At 35.4% G+C, this 25,774-nt stretch overlaps 1 protein-coding gene across 1 annotated transcript in view; it reads left to right on the top strand.

Annotated features, from left to right (window-relative positions):
- The window catches only part of fig4 (FIG4 phosphoinositide 5-phosphatase), a 71,067-nt gene that overhangs the window by 24,712 nt on the left and 20,581 nt on the right, over window positions 1-25,774 (top strand). Inside the window, exons 9-18 of the mRNA XM_015376749.1 lie at window positions 1,616-1,716; window positions 2,902-3,064; window positions 7,419-7,516; window positions 12,742-12,875; window positions 14,556-14,672; window positions 16,547-16,592; window positions 17,604-17,752; window positions 17,923-18,089; window positions 21,795-21,933; window positions 23,322-23,380. Of these exons, the coding sequence (XP_015232235.1) occupies window positions 1,616-1,716; window positions 2,902-3,064; window positions 7,419-7,516; window positions 12,742-12,875; window positions 14,556-14,672; window positions 16,547-16,592; window positions 17,604-17,752; window positions 17,923-18,089; window positions 21,795-21,933; window positions 23,322-23,380 (1,173 nt within the window). The remainder of the gene's footprint in view (window positions 1-1,615; window positions 1,717-2,901; window positions 3,065-7,418; window positions 7,517-12,741; window positions 12,876-14,555; window positions 14,673-16,546; window positions 16,593-17,603; window positions 17,753-17,922; window positions 18,090-21,794; window positions 21,934-23,321; window positions 23,381-25,774) is intronic.

Below are 25,774 nucleotides of genomic sequence, written 5' to 3'. Positions count from 1 at the left end.
AAGGTAACAGACAACACCCTCTTGATGGAGCGCATACAGTCTTTCACATCCCTCCTCTCTTGGTACATTATTAGTAAACCACTTCTAAACCCTAAGTAGCTCCTTTTCAGATTAATATATTTTATTTCTATAACTACAAGACATACAGTGCAGAAACATTATTAAAATCAGTGTCTTTATGACAGTGTTGTTTCTGTTATATATTTTAAATGTAATTCTGAAATTATCACATACATTCCTTACACACAGATTGGTTTAAGTTATGCTTTTGTTTTGTTAAAAATATGTTTATGGAGTACAGTTAATGAAAAAATATACATATAAAAAGGGCTTTGGGGCTCCTTTTAAATGAATAAGTGTGTTGTGACATGAAAGTTATACATTTTTGGCTCTTCTAAGGTGTTTTAATAGTGACATTTTGCATTGTTGGCTGATTCTATTTAACGCATTATCTATGATGGGGTAAGTCAGGACAGATTGTTGGCCAGTCAATTCCAAATGTATCTCAATTTTCAGGCAAGGTGGGTAATGTGTAGACAGTAAACACAGTAAACCAATGCCAGAAATTAAAATGTCTTCCCAAATGGCAGTGAAAAATGTACACAGAGCGTCAGAAAACTAGTCAGTGATGTTTCTCCAAAAAATATTTCAATGGTTTTTGCAGTTCTTGCGCCATTTAGTAGCTGTCTTTCTTTTGGTGTCATTTCTGGGTAATGAGTAGCAAGACTCTAGCCACACCAAGAACAAATCCATCAAACTGTTGAAATAAGTGCTGGAATCCTCATTGGAAATACTAAATTTTCTTGTGTTTGACTTAACTTTCCATTGATATAGAAGGATATAGCACACTGTGAACAGCAAACACATTTTAAACATGTTTTATGTGGCTGTGGTCTTGTAGATTGTAATGATCTATGGGTATTACACAAGGCTCCTATATTAAATATACCTCTTGTAGGTACTATTCAGGGTTCAAACAACTAATTATATTAGTTGTGATTAATAGATTATTGAAATAATTGTCAACTAATTTAGTAATTGATTAATTGTCAATTGGACTGTAGAGACTCTGCAAACCACCTTGAGCAGCAATTATACCAAAGTTGCAAAAAAGAAAGTAAATATTTTGCATTTAAGATTAAAAAAATGTTTTCATCTGTCAATATGCTCTATCCAGAACTGGAAACTATTCAGAACTGCAAAGGTTTTTGTTTTACCTGGTTTAATTTCATATAAAGTGTTTTTTTAAGGAACCTTTCGCTATCCGATTATTAATCAATGAATCAAAGATATAATAAACGTATTAATCGATTAGCATAATAATCGTTAGTTGCAGCCCTAGTATTATTTCATTTATCTAATTTAATTTAGGCGTTTGCAGGATGTAAGCCAGAATTGTTCACAATAACAGAAAAAAATATCCCCTGCATAACAACATCTATGTAATATGAGTTTAACTTTTTGAAGATATACTTGTACATGAAACCACATTTAGGAGAATATTCATGGTTTTACTAATTTATTTTAATATATTTATTGTGACGGTGTGTTCTTTAGCCAACACACTTTCCTCTTCCTATTATCATTACCCTCTTTCTTAACTCACGGACTTCAGAGCTGCTGATCTATGGCCGACCGGTTCACGTCACCCTCATTGCCAGGCGCTCCAGCAAATTCGCCGGGACGCGCTTCTTGAAAAGAGGTGCCAACTGCGAGGTACAGCCGTTACTGCGGCAACAGGGACAATAGACAGTGGAAACAAGCCGAGGGCCATCAGCATGATTGAGATGACTCAGCTTGATCACAGGGGGTTAATTTGATCCATTGCTTCTTCTTCTGCATGCATGAGTATCTGTGTGGGCGTTTTGTGGGAGGAAGAATGAACTTAAGGCACAAATTGTCTTTTTTCAACCTTCTGTTTTGACCACTTTACTAAAAAAGTTTGGTGAATAATATCTCATTGGGGCGATTTGCAGATCAAGTCACGTTTTTGGGCACACGTGAATGAACAGCATGGTTCTTTCAGTAGTGTGATGTTCTTTCAAAACTACATTATTTTTAGGGTGTTTTTTTTTCTATTTGCATATACCACTTGCTATATTTTAAAAGCCAGATTACCGTTTGGTTTGATTTGGATTTTAAGTGTGTTTGATAGATCCTTTACTGAATATCTTATTCAGTTGCTGAGTAATTACTTTTTTTCATATAGGGTCACATTGGCTTTGACAGTTTTTTTTTTCCCTGTACCATTTAAGTTTCACAAAAATAAATATATGGAAATTTGTAAATAAGAGAATAATGTAACATTCAGCATACAATTTATTTTTTATTATTATACTTATTTATCTGTATTGTGAGACAACTTTGAGCTTTTTGTTGCCTTTTTTTGTGGGTTTTTGTGTGAATTCATGAAACAGAAAAAGAAAAATATATTTTTCTAACAAATTGTTGCTTCTTTTGAGGTTTGAATATATGTTTTTGTTTTTGACAAAAATAAGCCTTGTTCAATCTTTCCAAAAAATATATATTTTTTTACAATTAAAGGGGAAAATTTGTGACCTAAGAAAGACGTTTAACATTAGAGAAGTTTTTTTTTTTTTTCTATATTTAAATTGTTTACATGATTACTGAAAAGGTTCAATTTAGAAGTTGATGTAGTTACAGATGTTGAAATGAAAGAAAAAAAACAAAAAACAAAAAACTGGAGAGACTCCATGATTGACTTTAAGTTTACAGCCTCATAAATGAAACATTATAAATTGATGAGGGAAAACAAATCTTATTCTGTGTTATTAACATACATGTTTCCCTGTTGGAACTTTCTCCCACTACAATTTATTAATGGATGCCTCTTACAACCATGTTCATGTTTTAATTAGGTTTTTCTATTTCTTTCCCCAGGGCGACGTAGCTAACGAGGTAGAGACCGAGCAGATTATCAATGACGCCTCAGTTATGTCTTTTACAGCAGGAAGCTACTCCTCCTACGTCCAAGTGCGAGGTTCTGTCCCACTTTACTGGTCTCAGGACATTTCCACCATGATGCCAAAGCCCCCAATAAGATGTAAGACTGCTGCCTCACATCTCATAGACTTTTGTATAGGAATCATTTTTATTATTAAATTGTGCCTACAAAAAAAAGCCCTTTAAAAGCTCTGTATTTTTTAATACTGAAAATATTATTAGGCAGCAGAGAGGCCCAGAACCAAAGACTCCTCAATAAGAATTACATTTTGCATCTAATAACCTGAAGTAACCAGTTTGAAGCATTGAAATGTTGCATTCAAATATCAGTTTGGTTTCTAACTAACACCCTATTTCCTGATGAAGCACAAAGGAGGATCTAGAAGGATTAGGGAAAGTGGCCCCCTCATGGTTTCCATATTTGTATTCTTTCTCTGGTCTCCTTATGAAAGGCATAAAAGCTCTGAAACCTTGATCAGAGGGAGGTGATCAGGCGAGACTGACGAAACTGGAGAAGGACAAATTTTACTGTGTGTATATCAACAGAAACACAGGGATTGGCTTTTTCACAATGCCTGCATGAACAAATAATCATTTTTTCCTCTGCTATGGCCTTTTTCTATCCTCACATGACCTTTGGTAGGGTTTTCAAACAGAATAGCCCCTTAAAATCAATCTTGGCTTGCCTCAATGTCCTGGTCCTCCTTTGATCCCAAAACACAGTCCTTACCTGACTTTTTAAAAATCGACTCTAAACCTTGCACAGTTTGATTCAAATTTTATACTACTGATAGATATTCAGAATATTTATCCTTAGCTCTGGGTTTCCACATACAGGGACACTAAAGTTTATTAAATGTGACATTTTTCTTCTTTTAACTATGTTATTTATTACTAAAAATTGTGATTTTTTTTTTAATTCATAATACCTCTAGATTACATATAATTAAACCAATTCTAATACAAAGAATTGTTAAATACAGTTTACCTATGTGTTATTTCAATTGATCATTAGATTTTTTCAAAAAAGTTGTTCTGCTTTTTGTTTGGCTTTTAGTGCTTAGAAGATGCCTAATGTTTTCTATTGCCTCATTGATCTCCATAAGAAACCCAAAGGAAAAGTACTAATCTTTTTTTTTTTAAATAAATATTAATTTATATCCCAAAGTGGTCATGGTCAACCCAGGTGTAATATCACTCTTATGTTACTGCTTCTTAATATGTTTTACAGAAATGTAGGTCAGCACCTTTACACACTATATTAATTGTTATTACATAATAACAATGTAGGGTCCATGTGCTGAGTTGGGAGCATCTGTAATGTTAGTTTGTCTAATAAATGAGGAAGTTTTACCTGATTAATAACAAAGATGAAAAAATATGTTTATGGTGAACAGGTAACTGCATAAAAAGGGGGAGAGCTGGGTAGCGCTGTGCTCCATAGCTATTTGGGTATACTACTTTGTCAGTCATATTTTGGTATGCTACTTTGTGTCAGCAACAACAGTTTGTTTTCTACGTAAGTAGAATAACTGTTGTTTTCCTTGTTTTAAATCTCTATGCAAGTCATGTTTTAAGATGTTCCATTAATCCTTCCCTGTCTTCAGAAGTATTGAGACTTTTTTGTGTCACCCTGTTAAATGTCAGAGCTCAGTCTGTCTTAGAAGGAAGTGCTTTCCTTCAAGACTGAGAATGATTGTTTTCTAATTTCGGCTGCTTTTGATCGCCAATGAAATGTAAAATTATAGCAAATATGGGTAATAATATGTTGAGACTCCAGAAGAGATCTGATTGGGTGCAATACAGTTGACAGCAATGACAGTGTCAACGAGGTGTTGCCATTTCATGATGTCATGAGAAAGAGCCGGGCCCCGAGCAGGTCTGGTACCTACACAGGCTGTGACCAAGATGAGACCAAGACCATATAAAGTCTCGATCTTGTCTTGGTCTTGGCCTCTAAAGTTCTTATCCTAGTCTTGGTCACCTTGGTAACGGTTGGTGTGGTCTGACTACAACACTACTGCAAAGTCTCTATATCTGTGAGAAGCGCTAATGGGACTAAATTGAAGATTTTATTTATTTTATCCTTTATTTTACCAGGTAATACCCATTGAGATTAAACATCTCTTTTGCAAGGGAGACCTGGCCAAGATAGGCATCAAAATTACATCACATCATTACATACGTACAAAGACACACACATAAAAGCATAATATGCACTTACAATAAAATTTCAATTAAAACATTGACATGTGAGGGAGTCCAACTCAAAACATCTCATTCTCAGCTTAAAAGTATTCAAAGGAACCAATTTACTAAGTTTCAACTTATTTTGCAGCAAATTCAATTTAAAGGGAGCAGAGTAAGCAAAGGCCTTTTTACCCAGCTCAGTACTGACATGTGGGACAGAAAACAAGACAACAGCCTGAGAACAGAGAGAGTAATGACCAGTTCTTTTTTTCATAAGAAGTGAACATAAATAAGACGGAAACGCACCAAGAATAGCATTATATATAAATATATACCGGTACCAATGACAAAGCCTCCGTGTAGCCAAGGCAGACCACCCTACACAAGATGGCAGATTATAAGACTTTGAAGTTGATAGCCAAAATGATTCAGTCCTCTTCTGTTGACATTATCATCACATGAACTCTTCAGGATGAGGACCCAAACTATAATGAGGGAAAATGATAGATGAGGTACAATAGAATTGGAATCACTTTTTACTTATTTCTTTATACTTCACCATCATTATTGATGCTCTTCACATCCAAATGGGAAACAGTACTGGTAAACATACCATTCAAGTAAGTCAGATAATCTTTAAACATACTGTTTGTGAACTGCAGTACTTTTCATGGCTGGTTAAGCTACTGTGGTAAAAATGAGTTTTAGTTTTCTTTTGCACATCTTCACCAAAGATACCAATGCAGCTGCATGAGATGATGCCTATGGCAGACCGGTCTTATTTTTCTGTTCACATTTGTAGCATTATCTTCATGTCCCTTTGTGGCTTTTACAGGCGTACCATATAGAAAAGCCAGTTACTTATGAATTCAGAAGTGTCTTAAGCAGAATAAATCTGAGGTTAGAACTGGGGTCTATGAAACAACACTGCTTCCATGCTATTTTCTACAGCATGTGTGGAAGATGAAGGCAGGTCAAGTCTTACCAGTTTTTATTGTGAATAGAAGATTGAAAAAGGAAGACATGCAGCAACAACATGAGCCAAGTCTATGCTTAAGTTTGACAGAGCAATTTTTAGTCATGTTAAAAGTTTTAACCTTAAAATGATAAATGCATAAATTTCAAAATAATGCAGTAAATTAACTTTTCTTATTGAACTGACCCGGTTTTAAAAAGATTTTTCCCTCAGGAACAGAGATGGGAAGTAACGAAGTACAAATACTTCGTTACTGTACTTAAGTAGATTTTTCTTATATTTTTACTTTACTTTACTACTTATTTTTATGGTGACTTTTTACTTCTACTCCTTACATTTTTACACAAATATCTGTACATTCTACTCCTTACGTTTTAAAAAATTGGCTCGTTACTTTAGTTTTGAATCATTTCAATGGAGTTACCGTTATTATTTTTCACGTCATCAATACCAAATTCAATCTAATTGGATGGGAATCTACGTTGCATTTGACGCACCACTACAAGATGAATCGACAGATTCGGCGGTATTCATTCGCGGCAAATCACTGCAGCTTGGTGGAGGTGGCGTTAGCATAGTAGCATGGACGACGAGATGATTGAAAATGAACACAACGGAGATCTAGTCCTATTGGCAGACATCCATTTAAAATGTAGGCAACGGCATGAAAAAAGTGGTTTCTACTTTTACTTTTATACTTTAAGTAAATTTACAAGCCTGTACTTTGTTACTTTTACTTGAGTATAGAAGTTTAATCAGTACTTCCACTTTTACCAGAGTATTTTTTAACACAAGTATCTGTACTTTTACTCAAGTACAGAAAGTGAGTACTTTTGCCATCTCTGCTCAGGAACCTCTTACATTTGTGGAAACTTTATTTTCTTGTGGGAGGTTTTTCTAAGCACTTGTGATATTGCTTCTGTTTTGGTTCAGGTCTTCTATGATCTCACAATGTTGTAGTCATGGCTAAAAGGGTTTGATGCAGTTTGTTGTTATGATTATTTTTTCTGTGTTTTATCCATAATAGTTATTTAATATTTGTTATGTATAATAAAATGGTAATTTTTATATAACTGAATGATTTTAGGGGCTACCAAATGCTCTGATGACAGTACTGCTGAGATGAGAATTTTATGTCTAAATTCATGATGGCGCACCATAAAAACATTAATCTACGTATTTAGAAAAATAATTAAATTAAAATTTGTACATTTTAAATTCAGTAAATTCTGTTTCATTCTTGTCTGTTTCTTTTTTATATGTTTTTGCTTTTTTTTTTTTTTTACAGTGGACCAAGCAGATCCATATGCTAATATAGCTGCCCTGCATTTTGACCAAATGCTGCAGCGGTTTGGCTCCCCCATCATCATCCTCAACCTGGTTAAGGTAATAAGCACTTTAAGAAATGTTCCTCCTACTGTAGGTCAAGATTCACATTTGCAAATGAGACCTGGCCAAGGTAGCAGCCAACAGAATATATTATGCAAAGAAAATCCCCCTTTAATGCCTTAGTGACTATATGGGAAGCTCTTGAAATCATGGATGGATTTTTCCATGATCATGATGAATTGTTAGAAAGACTTTACCAAATTCTTTTAAAGCCCTGGGAACATTAAAAAGCAATGATTTAAAGACAGATGAAAAGTATTTAACGGAGTTTACTGAACACACATAAATAAAAAGAAAAGAAATAGCAGTTTTACTGTCTATGAATGATTAATGATGTCCATACAATAAAAACATTGAGCTGTGAAAGATTAACCATTTTAACTAAAACATAGAGTAAAATCTTAAATCATTGAATTAACCCTCCTTAATTTGAGGGAGCATCATGTAATTCATTAATTCATCCAATCAATTAATCACTGAATCAAAAGTTAAACACTGTTACTTTAACTGAATGCTCTTGAAATATATACCTTACAATAATGTATTCTTCTCCAAGGCAATAATGATATCATTTGAGTGAAATTTTTCATTTTTTTTTTTCTCAAATAAACTTTCTAGCAGCGTTTGAGCCATGCGTTATAGTTTATGAGTAATAAGGGATTTATTCTGATGTGGGGAAAAATGACAAAGCTCGTGTGGCAGGGTAAAAAACAGCCCTGTCAGAGTGGATTTATTGCATATTTTCTCTCAAACTTTGGTTTAGATTATCAGTCATCCAATCATGATAATACTAGATAACTGAAAAGTAGGCAAATGAACTTTGTTCAGTGACAAACTTGTTCTATGCAGCAAATTTGGAAGAGCTGATTTAACTCTTATAGAGTTAAATAAAAAAATTATGAAAGTGTCTATATTGGTCCATGCTTAATTGTTAAAATAACACTTAAACAATGTGAAAGAGTTGAGACAATACACTTAATAATTAAAATTCAACTCTTATCAGAGTGAATACACTAGTGTACACACAGTGGAGTATTAAAAGCTAACACTACAAACTAGCACTCAGTTCTAAGTTCTACCTCAGTTATATCTAATGGCACAAGATGAGAGCGGAGCAGTGAGCGCCCTCACCACGTGGAACAAAGGACAAATAGCAAAAACAATACTTTATATAATGTAAATAATAATTTATCTATCATAAATTGTTTGTTTTTTATTAAATGCAGAATGAATAGAAATGACAAACATGCATTTTTGTATTACTTATTTCTGCCTTGGACAAACATTCCAAGAATATTTCAAGAATCCCCTACAAATGATAATTGCTTGGCTTCATGCTTCCATCCAAACAGTTTGTGCATGTGCAACTTGATTGTTCTGAGCTTCTGCTATATGTTTCTGTTTTTAAATCCACTAAAGTTTGTGTGCATGAGGCCCATGTTCATAGGAAGGATTTGCAAATTACCTATCCTCTGTAAAAATTTAACAACTTTTATTTCAGTTAGCGTATTATTGCAATTACTGTAATAAACCCCGTCCCTTTTATTGAGTGGAGTGTCATTTGTTCTGTGTGTTAATTAGGAAGCAAACAGTCACCTCACAGCAGCATTCTTTAAGTATTCATCTTTTTATACACTCTGCCCATGTTATCAAATGACAGGTCTAATAGGGCGAGGCGGAATGTGTAATCTCCAAAGCATTTAATTGATTACTTTTCATTAGCTGTGATCTATTACAGTCACAAAAGATTTTCTCAGCGGTTTTTGATTACCAGCTGTGAAAATTCTACCTCAGATATTGATGTCTCTGTGTTTCTTTGTAAATAAACTCATTGGTAATCGAAAGTAACATACCAGCGCAGTCCTAGCCCAGTGTAGTGGTAATATCAATCATTACCTGCTCTTAAGTTTTTAAAGAAGGAGCATATTTCTATAATAATTATAAAATATGGTTGAATCAGTGCTCTAACCCCCCCTCCTTAAATGGAAGGAAACAGATTGAATGAAGTGTTCATATCTCACTGTACTTCCACCTCCCTGTGCATCACATTGTGCAGCTTTTGTTGGGCACCCAGACATATAATTTGTAGCTTGGATTTCCAGCTCACGTTGTCCCTCACAAGGGAAGCTGTGAGAGGAGGGACCAATCGCAGACCTCCTATGTCTGCACAAGCAACAGCCATGTGAAATCTGTAGACCATGGAGAATAAAGGAGGGGTCTGCACACCCACCACCCCCTCCTTTCGTTGTATGCTCCCTCATTTATCCCAAAGAGAAAGAGGGACGTGAAAATTGGATATTAACCACAAAACCTTGACAGTTCACCTCTGGGTTCAGCAGCTACACTGTAAAGTCTGGAATTGGTGCATATATTTTGTCAAAAGCACATGGCCAAACATGTGAAGGACAGGATTATCAAAATAAAGTCTAAAAATGCTTAAATGAAATGATAAGAAAAGAAGAATTTTTGTCAAGGTTATGAACATTTTAAGCTTTACTATACTAATACCAAAACTTGATATAATTGCTCCTATTATTTCTCTCTCCAAAAAACCTCATGTGCATCAATGCGTGACTGCTGAATACCCTGGCTTAGTCAGTAGCTGCACTTTCATAGACGGACAACCATAATGGTGTCTGCTGTATACATATGACGACCTCATTGTGCCCATAGTAAGTGCATGCTCATGTGACGATGCTTATAGTATGTCATCTGAGAGTAGAATGTGTCATTGTGTTTGTGTGTGATACTAAGAGTGTGTTCAAGGAAATGCTCGGGTAAGTTCACCGGTTGCCATGTTGCTTTGCTGCTGCTTGTGTGAATGGACATGTGAGCCTGCTTAATGGTGCATCCATGACAATTATTACCCAGGGTGATGGGTCATAAAGCTACAATGCGGGAGCGTACAAATACCTAAATGAATGGCTCAAGTCACGAAGACAGACTTAGTGCATACCTTTTTATGGATGCAAGTATTTATTTTACAAACAGAGGCATTTCTAGTTGAAAATCCATATTTACATTGACAAAAATAGAAGCAACTTGTATTTCTTGTCACAGTTTTACAGAGCTTAAACTTAATTTTAACTGTTTTACAGAAGTACTGCAATTATTCTTTATGCTAAACAGCAGAATATTTAAGCCTATTTTTCTACATATGGCTATAACATTCTTCAAAGTTCAACCTTAAAATATATGGATGTTTGGCAGAATTACCCCAAAATCACATTGTTGACATCTTTAGTATTCTTCCAGAAGCTTCTCTCAGTGTTTTTCTAGAACTTTGGCCAGGTTTTAAGGCTAATTTACTTGAACAAATCTTTTCACTTCCAATTTTTTTCTAACCGGATAGAAATCAGTACTTCTAAAGCCCTGCTTCTGTTATCATTAAGCCATTCTCTAATTTACTACATACAGTATGCTCCTAACCATTGTCCTTCTTAAGACAGTTTTTTTCCGTCTAACCTTTAACTTTATAGTTTATGCCTTAAGCTGTTGCCTCAATATTTGCACATAATGTCCCCATGATTTTGGCCCTTTTCCAAAGTGCCTTGGCCTTTCCCGCCTCAAAACACCAATAAATTATTATGCCACCACTCTATCATTTTTAGGATGGTTTTCCAGGCTTTTCTCTTTTACAGCTGAACCCTTTGAATTGACTGTGGTTTGATTTTACTGCTTGTTTAATGGTGAATTCCTTTTGGTATTTCTGTCTGTGTCGGCACAGGACTTTGTAACAAAGTGGTTCATAACATACTTACCAGTTACCACTGAAAAATCCATTATGGGACAATTCCCATTAGCGCATTAAGACATGGGTCTGTAACCCTCTTTATATTTTTCAAGAGGGTATCGAGTGCAATTAGATATTTTAGATTGATGTTTTATTTATTTAAGGATGGGCATTCTTAAAGAGACAATTTTTTACTGAAAAATATCTTTACAACAGCCTCTTTTTTAACCCTTTAGGACTAAAACATTGTTTTATGAGCAGACTGACACCTCAGTAGTTCAGTGTCAATGCATCTATCAGCCTGTAGCCTGCACTGTTTCTGCTAATGGGACGTCAAGTGGGTCCATGTTGAATTGGTCTGACCTAGCAAACAATCAAAGCCTTGTATTCAAGAGGGATTTTGTGGTTACTCAGTAGAGACTGGCATCCAGCTCATCTCAGACACCAGTGGCGACTGCATGTAAGGTGAAAAAAGTAAAGAAAAAAAAATAACTTGTCAAGTACAAGCATGACCTATGAGGACAAGCAGAACAGTGCTGCAGTTCTTTGTTTTGGCCACTAGTTGCAGCATCATTAGAAAACTCCATAATGCCTCTTTAAGTTTGATAGGTTTACTTGATAAGAAATAAAAATTACCTTTAAGTATTAAAAGTATTAAACCTAATGAATACTTGTCAAAACCAATCAACAGGAAATTTGACAATTGATCTTTACACAATCTTTTGAATATTTTACATCTTAACTGAAAGTGAGCACATGCTGTCCACCTGTTTTTTTTATTTTTACTCTGGGTCACTGTTAGAAACATACGGAGCCCCTAAAGGGACATGGAGGGGGAAAAAAAGAACTTTTGCAAGATCCCGCAATAGTTTTGAAAGATCTCGCAAAAGTATTGCGGGATCTCGCAAAAGTTAATTTTTTGCGAGATCTCGCAAAAGTTAATTTTTTCCGGCCATGTCCCTTTAGGGGCTCCGTAGGATTGCATACTGACCTTGTCTCTCTTCATTCATGTAATGTTGTGTTTTGGGACTTCTCTAGAAATTAACAACCTGTCCAAATCATCCTCTATGGTTGTAGCTGACACATGGGCGTATTATCCTCCCATAGAAGTACACTTTGCACCTCCACTGTTGTGTGTCTGTTTTACTTCCGGTTAGCTGACATGGCAAAACGTTTTGGGAGATCTTGCAAAAGTATTGCGGGATCTCGCAAAAGCTTGTTTTTTGCGATATCTCGCAAAAGTATTATGAGAACTCGCAAAAGTTTATTTTTTCCTCCATGTCCCTTTAGGGGCTCCGTAGAAACACAGCAATACAGATTTTTGAACGTATTTAAAAGATCTGGGTCTGATTCTGTCAGATGCTACTTTCAAATAATTTACCTAGACATCTCGATATCTAAGTCACTCAGCGTAATCTCACTTATTATGAAGGTTCTGTTGGTAAATGTTGATTTTGTGACTGGTATGTATCTCTTTGTGATCCTACAGAAACGAGAGAAGAGGAAACATGAAAAGATTTTGAGTGAAGAGCTTTACCCAGCTGTGATTAACCTCAATCAGTTTCTGCCTCCCGACCACAGGATTGACTACATTGCCTGGGATATGGCCCGCTACACCAAGAGGTAACCAGCATGGAGAGGGAAAATTATCAAATGGAGTATTATACAAAACAGTAATGCCTTATCTGTCTCTCAGTGGGGATATTCACATTGCTTGTTCATCAAAGTAAAGGGTAAATACAGAAAACCAGAGCATATACATAAAAACAAGAAAAAATAATGTATGTATCATAAGTTATATAACCTGTATTTCAATGTAGTGCCCAAAACTACTGGAAAGCTGCAGTAATGTGGTCCTCTTATGAGTTTCCATTTGGAGACAATAAAGACATTTTTGTTTCTGTAGTAATACTTAAAATTGTTGTCAAAAAAATACAACAAATAATCATCGACGATCTCTTAGAGAAGTTCAGATTAATTGGAATTTGTTTCATACAGATATATTTTCAATTATCTAAGACTTTCTAATTCTATTATACTTGCACTTTATTTGTGACATTAATGCTTAGAGGTTCTTTTCTTTAGAATAAATGATTTGTTGAAGATTTTTCCATTTTTGGATTGAGGAAGGAAGTTGTAAATATGTACATAATATGCAGTATTGAATGCAAAGGTGCAATCATTTCAGCATGCTCTCACATTTCCCTCTAGCACAGCTAAATATTTTATTAAGAAAATAAAAAATTTTAGTCAAAATAGCCAAGTTCATACACTGCCTGATTATCGGGAAATAAATAAACACTTCTCATTCTCTTTTATTCATTGTTTTATTGATAAACCCCACTGCTGCATAATCAAGAAGCCCTACACACAGGTAAATAGTAAACACAAAGAACATTTCTCCAAATAAAAACAAAAATTATTTAACAGAATACTTTAATTTAGTCAGAAAACTCTTCAATTAGGATATTGTCATTCAGCTAAACTAAATACTAAAGTGGAAAAAATAATGAAAACTAAAAAAACGGTGGCAGGCAAATTGTAAGAACTGTTCTGAATAGAGGCTACAGTTATATCGTTAGCAAAGCTTTAGCATTAGCGGCTGGAATATTTTAGAATATTTTACCTGTAGATTTCCATTTTGCTCTTAGCCATGGTCAAACCTGACTGTCACAATGAGCTCGCTCCCCTTCAGCCGTTTATTGTAAAAACTAATGCAGTTAACCGGGTCTTTGTTGTACTCTGAATTTTTTTTCAGCCCAGCAGTTTGTGGTTATTCTCACACTTGTGTGTACCTGCCAGGAACAATTTCCAGCACCAAAACCCTTTAACAGGCTTTGCCAAGCATCGCACATGACATCTTGTACCTGAACAGCAGTAACACAAGCTTAAGTGGCCATTAGTGATCTTTTCTTTTAACTTTTTTTTTTCTTTTGTAAAATACAAAGAAAACTGAAATGGATTATAGGTTCCTTCTCTGATATTCAGACAAAGATTTCAATCTTTTTTCTTGGTCAAGTGATAAAGGTGAAGAGCCCCTGACGGAGACCTAAACAAGTTTGTTTAAGATTTGTTGAGGAGAAAAAAGTAACTTAGATGAAAAAGAAAACACTGAATTAAAGTCATCTACATAAGAATTTTATAAACATTAGTTTACCCTAAATAAAGAGAGAAACATAATATATCCTGTTTTAGACATAATCTACAGTATAATATATTATTTTTGTAATATTTTAAAACGATTATTAAATTATTATTAAATTATTTCCTTGTATAACATTTGAAATGTTCTTTATTTTTCAGCAAATTGTGCAATGTTTTGGACCGTTTGAGCATGATAGCAGAGAATGTGGTGAAGCGAACAGGCTTTTTCATCAATCGCTCTGACTTCTACTGCCACACGCTCAGACCAGATGACAGGTGAACCTTTGGTTTTCACACTTTCCTACTTATTTTTTTTTATTTTTTATTTCCATTAAAAACTAAACCGATTCACCCAGAGTTGTAATCACCATATAAATATCCACAAAAAGAACTAACTGTAAAACTTTGTCAGGAATATTTTACTTTTTGAGCGAGTCATTAATCCTCCTTACTTATGCACGATCAAGTGTATTAGTATTGCTCGGATTTGAAAGATATTAATTCATAATGTAAATGATGGCTGATGGCTGGTTTAAGACAGAGAAACTTTCCTAATAAGCCAAGCAGATTGCCATCTCTGCACTCAGAGACTGGTCCCTCCATCGCCTGCATATTTTAATCGCTTTCAGCCACTATTACCATCCTATTATGTAACATGGCAGCCATGCCCCAGCCAATATTTATTACCCTTTCTTTTGCATTACACAATTATTGCTCACTTGCTTTGTTATGCATATTCATGCACACACAACCACATCCCGATTTAGACACTCATAGGAGTGGGTGAACTAATGGCACCTGTAGTCTAATTTTCACATTCTGTAGTGGCTCATGTCTGAATTTTGTTTTACTTTGTTTAATCTTTGTGTTTTCTTTCTTTTATTTAACTTCGTTTAGCTGATGTTGTCTCAGTACAGATCAAGTCCCTAAATTCATGCTTCAACAAAGGAAACTTTGATTACAACACCCCTTAATATTTATTTTGTTAGTTTCACAGAGGCCTGCAAGAGTATTCACCAACTTTTTATGTTGAGCTACCTTACAACTTAAAATTACAATTGATTTTTTTTTTAAATTGGCAAATTTTTTATTAAAAGAACATCCCTAAAACATTGAATAATTTTATTTTCAAAAGTTATTTTATGAAGCGAACAATAAATTGAACAATATATAACAGAAAATGTCAGCGTGCATTACTCTTCAACCCCCATGTATTTTGCATAGCCTTCTTTTGCAGCAACGGACGTGACGACTTCTGCAAGATAGCTTCGCCCATGCGGAAATAAAACCTAGTGTAAACAAAGCTCGACAGACACAGGACAGTTTTATTGGGAACATAAAGCACATCACTACCTGAGTCCTTTAATGAGGTATTTTGCCTGGTCAGCAAACCTTAAGGCAAACACTACAGGCATTGCCTCAGATGCAGAAATGCAGTGTTTTTCCAAGCTAAGCAAATGCAAACAATGTAATTATGATATGTAAAAAAAAAAAATAATTGTTATCTTCATACAGACAAACCTGTGTGCTCATTGTCCTGCTGGAAGGAAACCTCCATCCCAGCTCAGGCAGGCTCCAGTTTTTACTTGAGAAAAGCATGTATTTAGTATATTCCATCTTTACTTTGCCTCGGATGAGTTTCCCAGTCCCTGTTGCTAAAAAACATCCCCATTACATGATGCTGCCACTACCATGTTTCACTGCAGGGTTGGTGTATTTTATTTATTATCTTCAGCAGGGGGGAATCCTTTTTGTGAGGACTAAGAGATGCACATTTTTTTCTCACTTTGCTTCACCAGCTAACACTATTTTGTTCATATCCTCAACATAAAATAACATTTTAAAGCATTTAATTGGTTGAAATGCAAAAAAAAAATGGTTAAAACACAAAACAATTACAAATACATTTTTTATTTTAAAGTGAAAGATTTTTAATAATCTATAAGGTGCACAAAAAAATTAGATTTTTAAATTTTTAACATAGAAATTAGTCTTACGCAAACTATCATAAAGGATCTTGATAATTTCATAAATATTTTACTTGCTTTAATTAATCAACAAGCTCATTAAATTTGATTAATAAAAGCTAGGGTGAATTTATTGAAAAATGTAATTGCTCTATTTTGTTAATCTCTATTGTAATTTTTCAGGTGGCGAGATGTGGGTGGAACTGTTACAAGCACTGGGCGACTACAGGTACATCACATAGCTTTGGTCTAACTAGATTCAAAAGACTTTGTCACCTCTACTGCAGCAGCACTCCACTAGTGTAAAATTTTAGTTCTGAAATAGCTGACGAGGTTTTCAAGGACTTGCTGCCATCAAAGGCACTGCCCTGGTAGGTTTCGAGGTCTAGCAGGTTTCTATATTTTATTTTAAAAAATGCAGTTAATAAAAGTTTCACTCAATTTTTTACTCTATACTTAACATACCGGCAACTGACCCAAAGGACAGAAAATGTAAAGAAAGTCCAGTAGCTCAATTTAGGCTTGACATTCTGGAATTTGTCTACTGTAGGTCAAAGGTAGCCACAGTAGGGGAAGAAAAAAAAAACATCAATTAACATCTTATAAAATGAAGAATTTTTGGTCGGCAAATGTAAGAATTTTTTACGCAATAAAAATGCTAAAGTAGATTCTACAAATTTGATGTCACTTTCAACTTCATTAACAGTGTGGACATGGACTTTGTCCCCTCTGGAAATGGGAGAACAGGGAGGACAGACAATAAAAACACTGAAAGGAAGAAAAACAAAAAAAATCTATTATTATTATTATTATCCTAAACTTAGACTTTTTCTTTTTTCTCAAGTCACAGATAAACTTTAGCATTGCATCTTTAAAAATCATGTATGTAGTTAATAAAAACACAAACCCACCACAGTATTTGATACATTTGGCCTAATGCATTTAATAATATTAATTACTATTTAATTTTATTTATCTGACATTGGAGAAATGTACCTCTGCATTGAATCCATCCCCTTGGAGAGCAGTGGCCTGCCACTGTGCGGCGCACAGGGAGCAGTGTGGGGTTAATGGTCTTGCTCAGAGACCCAGAGTGGCAGTCTGTGGGAGTGGGGCTCGAACTCAGAACCTCAGGATTCTAAGCCGTATGTCCTAACCACTAGGACGCCACTGCACTATTGTTTGGTCCTGGAAATAAATATGCTTCTTGTAGGTTATTAAGAATTTTTTTCTTTTGCAGACTGGTGTGTTGAGAACCAATTGTGTGGATTGTTTGGACCGCACCAATACCGCCCAGTTTATGGTGGGAAAATGTGCACTGGCTTATCAACTGTATGCACTAGGAATGATTGATAAGCCCAAGCTGCAGTTTGATACTGACTGTGTCAGGTGAGACTTTCATAGTTTTCTATGGGTTTCCAAAGACAAATTTTATCATACAAATATGTGTTTAATTCAGATAATGTTTATATAACCTTTTCTTTTACCATGGTTCCTTTAATATTGTTGCATGACTGTTTTTTGTTTTTTCTTTTTAATCTGTCATCTGCTTTCTTCAGGTTATTTGAGGAGCTGTATGAGGACCATGGAGACACTTTATCTCTGCAGTATGGTGGCTCTCAACTAGTTCACAGGGTGAAAACCTACCGCAAGATTGCACCTTGGACGCAGCACTCTAAAGACATCATGCAAACATTGTCACGCTACTACAGCAATGCTTTCTCAGGTACATCTGGCACAGACACAGGCACCTATCCAAAGTTATTAACAGTCTCTCAGTGAGTTAATCCTAAGGATTACTGGTGGTGAAAAACTAGCTCAGGAGTCTGCAACCAGACTCCTGCACAATTAGGCCCCGAAAAGCTAAATGAAAGTCTTATTAGAGTTCTAAAAATTACATTTGGATAAAACAGAACTTGTTAAGTTTGTTAGATATCTGCTATAGGATTTTTATTTTTCAATTTTAAACAGACAACATATTAATTTAATTTTAAGGTTTTAAAATAAGGTAAAAAATAAAACATTTCCTAAAAGGGAAGCATGGATTATCTTATAGTATGTTGATATTTGTGGAAAATCATGCGAAAAAGAAAAAGCACATAATTTTTAAGCTAAATAGACAAAAAAATAGATCTAACTAAATATTTCTATTTCTAATTATGTCACCTGTTAAAATTCAATTCAGATATTATTGATAAACATGATATAAAAACCATTACCGTTGATTCTTTAACATTAGTCCCTATCAAGAGCCATTTTGGAGGGGCCAAAGAGCCACTTGTGGCTCCAGATCTGCTGTTTGCAGACCCCTGAGCTAGATGAATGAGAGCAATGAGATAAGAGCTGGTAAAGCTATATTTGTAAGGTTAAAACTGCAACGAAAAAGCCTCTTTATTATGCATTTTAACTTCAGTTTTAGCAAATGAAATTTTGTTTTTTTGTTTTTTCGTTTGCCCTTATTTTTTTATAGCAAACAAAAATGACATGCATACAATAAAAATACATCAGAGTTACCGATTTTAAAAAGTTAAGTTATTGAAAGAATTGGGGCATCACATTTAATTAAACCGCCATCCACAGGCTCTTAGAAATCTAGTTATTGTATACCTTTGCATATTCCTTATGAGAGATTCAATGATAACTGTAAATAGTATAAATGAAGTGGTTTGATTTTAAAAGTCTTAACTTTGTCGCCGTGTACTGCTGAAACTTCCTGTCATGATTTGGAAGCGGTGGATTTTTGCCTCCCGTAGGACGATCATGCTCTGTTCCACTTTGTAATAATGAAAATCACACCCCAGCTTGTTGTTGCGTGATACTTTGCTTACAAGAAAAGAAGTCTGACTTAAAATTGATGTTTTCATGACACACTAGTGAGTCAGCTGTTATTACAACTGTTATGTTTAATGGCAGACAAACAGAGCTGCTCTAATTTACCTGCTTAGTCAACTTCCTTTTTTTGTGTCTAGAGTTTTATTAAGGTCAGTCAAATATTTCACAAATATAGGTCAGTTAAAGGGTTGTTTACTTCTTGCCAAAGTAAATATGTTAAATTAGAGTGTCATTTCCATTTTATATTAGAAGCACTTAAAGATTATAGCAGAAAGTACTTTCAGAAACTGTTGTGATTTTAAAGAAATCCAAGTTGAAGAGTCTGAGATCACAGATTGGCTTAAGAAAGTCATAACAAAAAGACTAGATATAAAAATCACCCTGCTACCTTTTATCTATCTCTTCTAACAGGAAATCATGAACTTAACATGGCAGGGTAGCATTTGCTGCTTGGCTTTCACACCAATTTAATCTCTTCCAGCTAATTGTCATAAGTTTTGTAAATAGAGTTGAAATTACGCCTCTCAGTTGCTCAGAAATTCTTATAAAAATCCCTAAATAAGTCCCTTAGCCAAATGTTTCCCACTTGATTCAGTTTTAATTTTGTCAGACTGTTAGAGTCTCATCAATTCAAGGGCTTAGAGAGTTATTATAAAGGTACATTTTGAGGCAAACACAGATGCCTTTTGTAAGAACACCAATCACACAGGCCTTTTTGTTTAAAGGAGATTGAATGATTCTCGAGTGGATCAATTTTGTCCCTCTACTAACCTATAGCTCAAACTTCAAAAGTTAAAACACGTTATCCTGTTTTAACTTTTAAAATGGTGTGATGGTTGGGTAACGCCAGGTAAATCAAGAGGCTATCAAGCAAAATAAAGGTCTGTACTAAGACTGTTTTTGTTGATTTCTGAGACCTTAATCTGGTCTTTAGAAGATGACTGACAGAGAGTGCAACATCAGTACCTAATGATGTTTGGCATCCTTTGTACATTAAGTTTAGGCTCCTACCATAATGGAGTTTAGCATATACCTATAATGCAAGAGATAAGAGATACTTTAGGTAATTTTTTCCTTTAGCTGTTGCATTTTTGAATAATTCCCAACAGATTTTGCTGACCGGATTTCTGATATGATCTTGTGAATGTTGTGAGTTTTGGACGTCTTCTCATTTTACATGTTATTCTTACTTCATTTGGTTTAGAAATTTTGGAAAATACTCAAAACCGACATGCACATTTATGTCAGAATTTCCACTGGAAAGCTGGAAAAATGTGATGATACCAGAGTTGCTGAGAGGAGGTAAACTTTGACCTTTCAAAATGGCGGAGAGCAGAGAAACTATTTTGTTTGAGTACTGCATTGTTAACCTTCTCTGTTGTTGGGTTTGTTGCATAAACAATACTGTAATATACATAAATTTTTACAATATATCACCATTTAAAGTTGTGTTGGTTTTAAAATAACCATTGATGTTTGACTTGATCAGATCAGGCTAGCAGTCGGTCGAGGATAGCAGACAGTAGGGTACTGTGCAAACTGTGTTGTGATGTAGACTACAGTATTTCTTCATTTGATCTGTACTGTACGCCTGTGAGTGCATGAAAGCCAGCAGATGATCCTCTAACTGTCTTGCCTCGTGGCAGGTCAAGATAATCTGTAGATTAACCATGTTCCTCTTCTCTACCACAACAAAAGCACATGAACACAATTTGCTCGTAATTTCCATTTTACAAGAAGAAAGGGTCATTTTTCCCACATGAAGGCAGCATTAATCTGTAAACTGAAACAAATTGCCCCTCAAGCACAATAAACTCCTACAATTCCATTATTATCAATGCTATAGATACATTAAGGGTTTAGCGTTAAAAAGTCTAGAATTTTGATATTCAGAATGTGTTGGAAACTGGATATACTAGAAATGCCTCAATTAATCCAACATGACTGAAAGTTTTGTGTTACCTCTACAGGTTTTAAAATAAAGGCACAGTCCACTGCTGTATCAAATCTACCACTGCATTTAAACATGATTTTGAATATTTGAAGAAGAGCAACTACAGTTCATGCTGACATCTTTAACAGCACTGATTTCAGGGGAGCAGACTGGAATGGATTTTAATCTTCTTATTAACATATTACCCCGTTCTACTGTGTTCATTTTATTCATGAAATCCATTTGCACACGTATGTTGTATTTTTTTTTCATTCCATATCATATCATTAATTTTACTTGGTGATTTACCAGTAATATAATTACCTGGTATTTTTGTCATGCTTTAATGGACCTGAAATTGGCCTCTAATTATCCAGCTCCACTGCTGGAGCAGCTTGCACGTGGCTTCGCAGTTGGACGGTGGATTAAATGGCTCTTAACTGTGCAACATGCAAATCATGTGCCACAGAGGGAGAATACAAACATTTACTCAGATTATGTTGCAGCTTAGAGCATTAAATTACAAACAAACATTTTTTATAATATTGGAAGCCTGCTCGATATTGCCTTTCTCCTTTTGTAGTCAGGACTTGAATATAGTAAAATATATCTCTTCTATTTTGTTTATATCATTAATCTTTAGTTGCTTATGTTTGGACCCTTCAGATGCAGACAGACAAGATGCCATCAACTTGTTCCTGCAGGTTTATCAGCCATCAGAGGGGAAGCCACATCTGTGGGAGCTTCCTACTGACTTTTATCTTCATCAAAAGAGCACCATGGCCCTTCAGCACAACAGGCGCAGGTAAAGATATCGCTATCAATCTAAATCCTCTTATTTTTGTAGGCACCTCCCCAGAGGTAATTCCTATGGCATAAATATCTACAGTATTAATGATTGCAGAAAATGTTGGGAAACAAGTTTTTATGTGCAGTAAATGTCAAAAAACAACCACACTTTAAAAAATATCCAAAATAATTTAGAGAGAAGCTTAATTTCCTTGGTTTTTGATGCCGGTACCAGTGAATAGCCTGCCCTGTACTTCCTAGTACCAATTTGTGCATAAAACCCAGTGTGGAAAATTGGTAAATTTTGCTTCTGAAAAACTTCAGTAAAGACACTATCCAATAAAAAAGGTGCAAATTTGGAAGGATGGAAATGACTAACTGTAAATAATCCATATTGTTATAAAAGGGGCAAGCATCATCAGGACAAAAATAAGTGGTGTAGCTGTTTCCTGCAGATCAGCTGAGTTGTACACTGCTAACATTACTGCTAGCCACAAATCACAAGTCTGTTCCTTTAGTAGAAATACACATTAACCCTCCTCCATGATCTATTGTCCAAAATAAGGCTCAAACAACACTTTTTCTTCTGACTTGATAAAATATTAACATTTGGAACTTGAATCTGACAGAAAATGTAAGAGCCAAACATGAAGTTGATGGCAACAAGATCTTCAAACCTCATGAAATTGTCAAAATGGATGCAGAAACATTCAAATTCACACATTTTCCTCAGCAGTTATAAGGACATCATTGCTGTAGCTCCAATTAAGAGTTTTTCATTGATATATATTTAAAGGTGCTGGGTTTAAATCATTTTTGCTTATACATTTTATAATAAAATGGCACCAGAAGCAGCATTTTTTAAAATATTATATTAGAATGATATCAACAGTAAATCTTGCTGGTGTATGAACAATTTTGTGCTTAGCTGTGTTTAGCTCCTTTGGTAAGAAGATAGTGTTATATTTGAGTTTTTGACCCAGTATCACTTGCTTTATCTCTGTGTGTATTCATGTTCCACACTGACTTGCTTTTTATGCTTACACAAAAGTAGAACTAATTTTCTTTTCTGGACCACAAGCCTTTTTGACAACAATGGGCCCAGCAACCGGACTCATTATTGTGACAAATTAGCATGGGTCCAGCTGTAATCAGTTTGGCTGCCATGTATTGTCCTGTTTCTCTCCGACAGACATAAGGGACAAATCACAGTAAGTGCATTTCGTCTTTCATAGCACTGAATAAGAGTCCGGTCTGTTCAGCAGTACAGTACATGACAAGCCAATTTTCAGATCTGGGTTAAGTAAAGCCTCAAATGAGAGCATAGATACAAGGTAACGCATTGGGCTGTAAAAAGGTTTTCTGAAGAGTTTAATAAATGTTTTTTATCTCACTTGTTTCCAGCTACACTTTTTGGTGGTCAGATGGAGTCCTGTCGTACCTACCTATACCATATGATGAAGGTAGCTCTTATATTGAGACAATATCTGTATCTAAACTGTGTCACCCACATCTGCATGCTCTTTCTATTAATCATGTTCCAGGTTAGAAGGAAATGTTGAGTAACCAAGCTTTAATGCTGTTTGAATCTACTTAACTGAGCTATCTTCCATCCATTTAACTTGAGATACTTTTAAAATTATTTTCAAGTATTTCACTCACTGTATATACACTAAAAAAAGGCATATAATTTATTCAGATGAATTCAATCTCCAGGAAATGTCCCTTTTAAAGAAATTCTGCAAACCTCCATCACTTATATTTGTTGCAGTTAAAAAAAACTATTGTGTAATTGTTGGGCCTTATTTATATTGCCATCACTGGATTTGAATCTATAGTTTATTTCTCTAGATTTTCTGCTTTATATTATATGTAATGATACATCATTCTGTGGTAAAGGCAAGCATACTGTTCCTATAGTGTTATTTTTAAATCCTCCAAAAGTAAGAGGAAAAAATAACAAATGAACTAAGAAGAGGGAGGTGCTTGAACTTAACTTGTTTACCACACTATTATTTGTGTTCCTTAATTCTAATATCATTACTTACATTTAACATTTAACATCCACACCTACCTCCAAAAATGTATCCCAAGTCAATGCAAAAACTTGTTTCAAGATGCTTTCATCGCTTTCTCGCACCCCTGCCTCTATTGGCCCATTTAGTTTTGTTTAAGGTGCAATCCTTTTATTACTTTTTCAAGTCAATATTTTTTCCCCTTACCAAAAAAAACAAACAAATTATTATACACTATTGCAGAGTTTTTGCAAGGGCAGATGTAAATGGCAAAATGGTAAATGGCCTCTACTCGTATAGCGCCTTTTTTCAAGTCTCCTGACTTGAAAAAAGGCACTATATAAGTACACTCACACACTGACGGTGGCAAGCTACATTGTAGCCACAGCTGCCCTGGGACTCACTGACAGAAGCAGGGCTGCCGTACACTGGCGCCACCGGGCCCCCTGACCACCATCAGTAGACAATGCAGGTAAAGTGTCTTGCCCAAGGACACAACGACACTGAAAGTCTGAGCCGGGGCTTGAACCGTCAATCCTTCAATTTCAGGGCAAACTCCTACATCCGACGCCACTGTCGCCACTGTCGCCACTGTCGCTGTAAAAGACACAGCGTTTCAGTTCCAGACCCGGTAGATTGTTCACATACGTTATTACGGAGTCCCAGGTTTTGTGAAATCTGCTGATGAGGGTAGATCTAATCTTTTCCAGTTTAACATGTCTCTTATCCAATGATGAGATATAGAAGTAGCCACCTTCCACTTGGTTAAAATCAAATGTCTAGCTAATAAAGAAGAAAAGGTAATGACCCTCTGTAAGTGTGCTGTCAGGACTAAGATGTTTATAGATGTTCGAGCTCGGCCTGTTTTTCAGTGTAGTCCTGTTTCTCTGATCTGCTCTCTTCAATAGCTGGTGTGCCTGGCTGTGTGTTTCCTGGATGGGGCCGTTGACAGTTGCGTTTTTTTTTTTTTCTTTTTTTTTCCAGTATTTTATTTACAGTGTCACAAGTACAGTGCACCAAAATACACTCTGTAACCCATTCCCTTGGGTCGATGCAATCAACTGGTTTTCCTTAGATAGAAAACTTTTGAATCAACTGTATGATCTGGTAGAACTGTAAGGTGCCTTGAGATGAGGTGTTGTGAATTGGCATTATCTAAATAAACTGAATGGAATTGAATGAAATTGAATTCCTGTTGGATCAGAAAAGATGTAATGTGATTAGCCGAAGCTTAAGAGATTACTTAAAGAAGGATCACCAGAAAGGAACGAGTTTTGGACAAGACCAGAACATAGTATGGTAGTAAGTAGCTGACATCTGTTAACATCTGTCACATAATGGGTCTACATTCGGAAATGTTCTTGCTAATTGAGCATTTGGGAAGTGTAGCCTATGCAATACTTTGAACTTTATTAGGACATGTCTGGAATCTCATTGGATAGGGTTGGTGATGTATAGTATTAAATCATCTGCAGAAAGCGAGACGGTGCAAGTATACCATCATTGAGAATTTCAGGTTCTTGTTTCATTCTTTGGGAATATTATTAATTGAACTAATGTTTATTGATCTTACACTGGAGAAATTTACCTCTGCATTTAACCCATCCCCTTGGGGAGCAGTGGGCTGCCATTGTGCGGCACGCAGGGAACAGTGTGTAGTTAAGGGTCTTGCTCAGAAACCCAGAGTGCAGGCTGTGGGGATCGAACCGGCTACTTGCAACCTTCTCAGAGCACAAGCGCACTGCTCTAATCACCAGGCCAACACTCCCCAAATACTCAGATGTGATGTGCAGGACTGGTTTTATGATTGTTTTTTTACTTGTTTTATGTAAAAAGTGATCA

Source organism: Cyprinodon variegatus, unplaced genomic scaffold (genome assembly GCF_000732505.1).
Source record: "Cyprinodon variegatus isolate N-32 unplaced genomic scaffold, C_variegatus-1.0 Scaffold141, whole genome shotgun sequence".
In the NCBI taxonomy this organism is placed as follows: Eukaryota; Metazoa; Chordata; class Actinopteri; order Cyprinodontiformes; family Cyprinodontidae; genus Cyprinodon; species Cyprinodon variegatus.
This window is presented reverse-complemented; position numbering and strand designations above follow the sequence as displayed.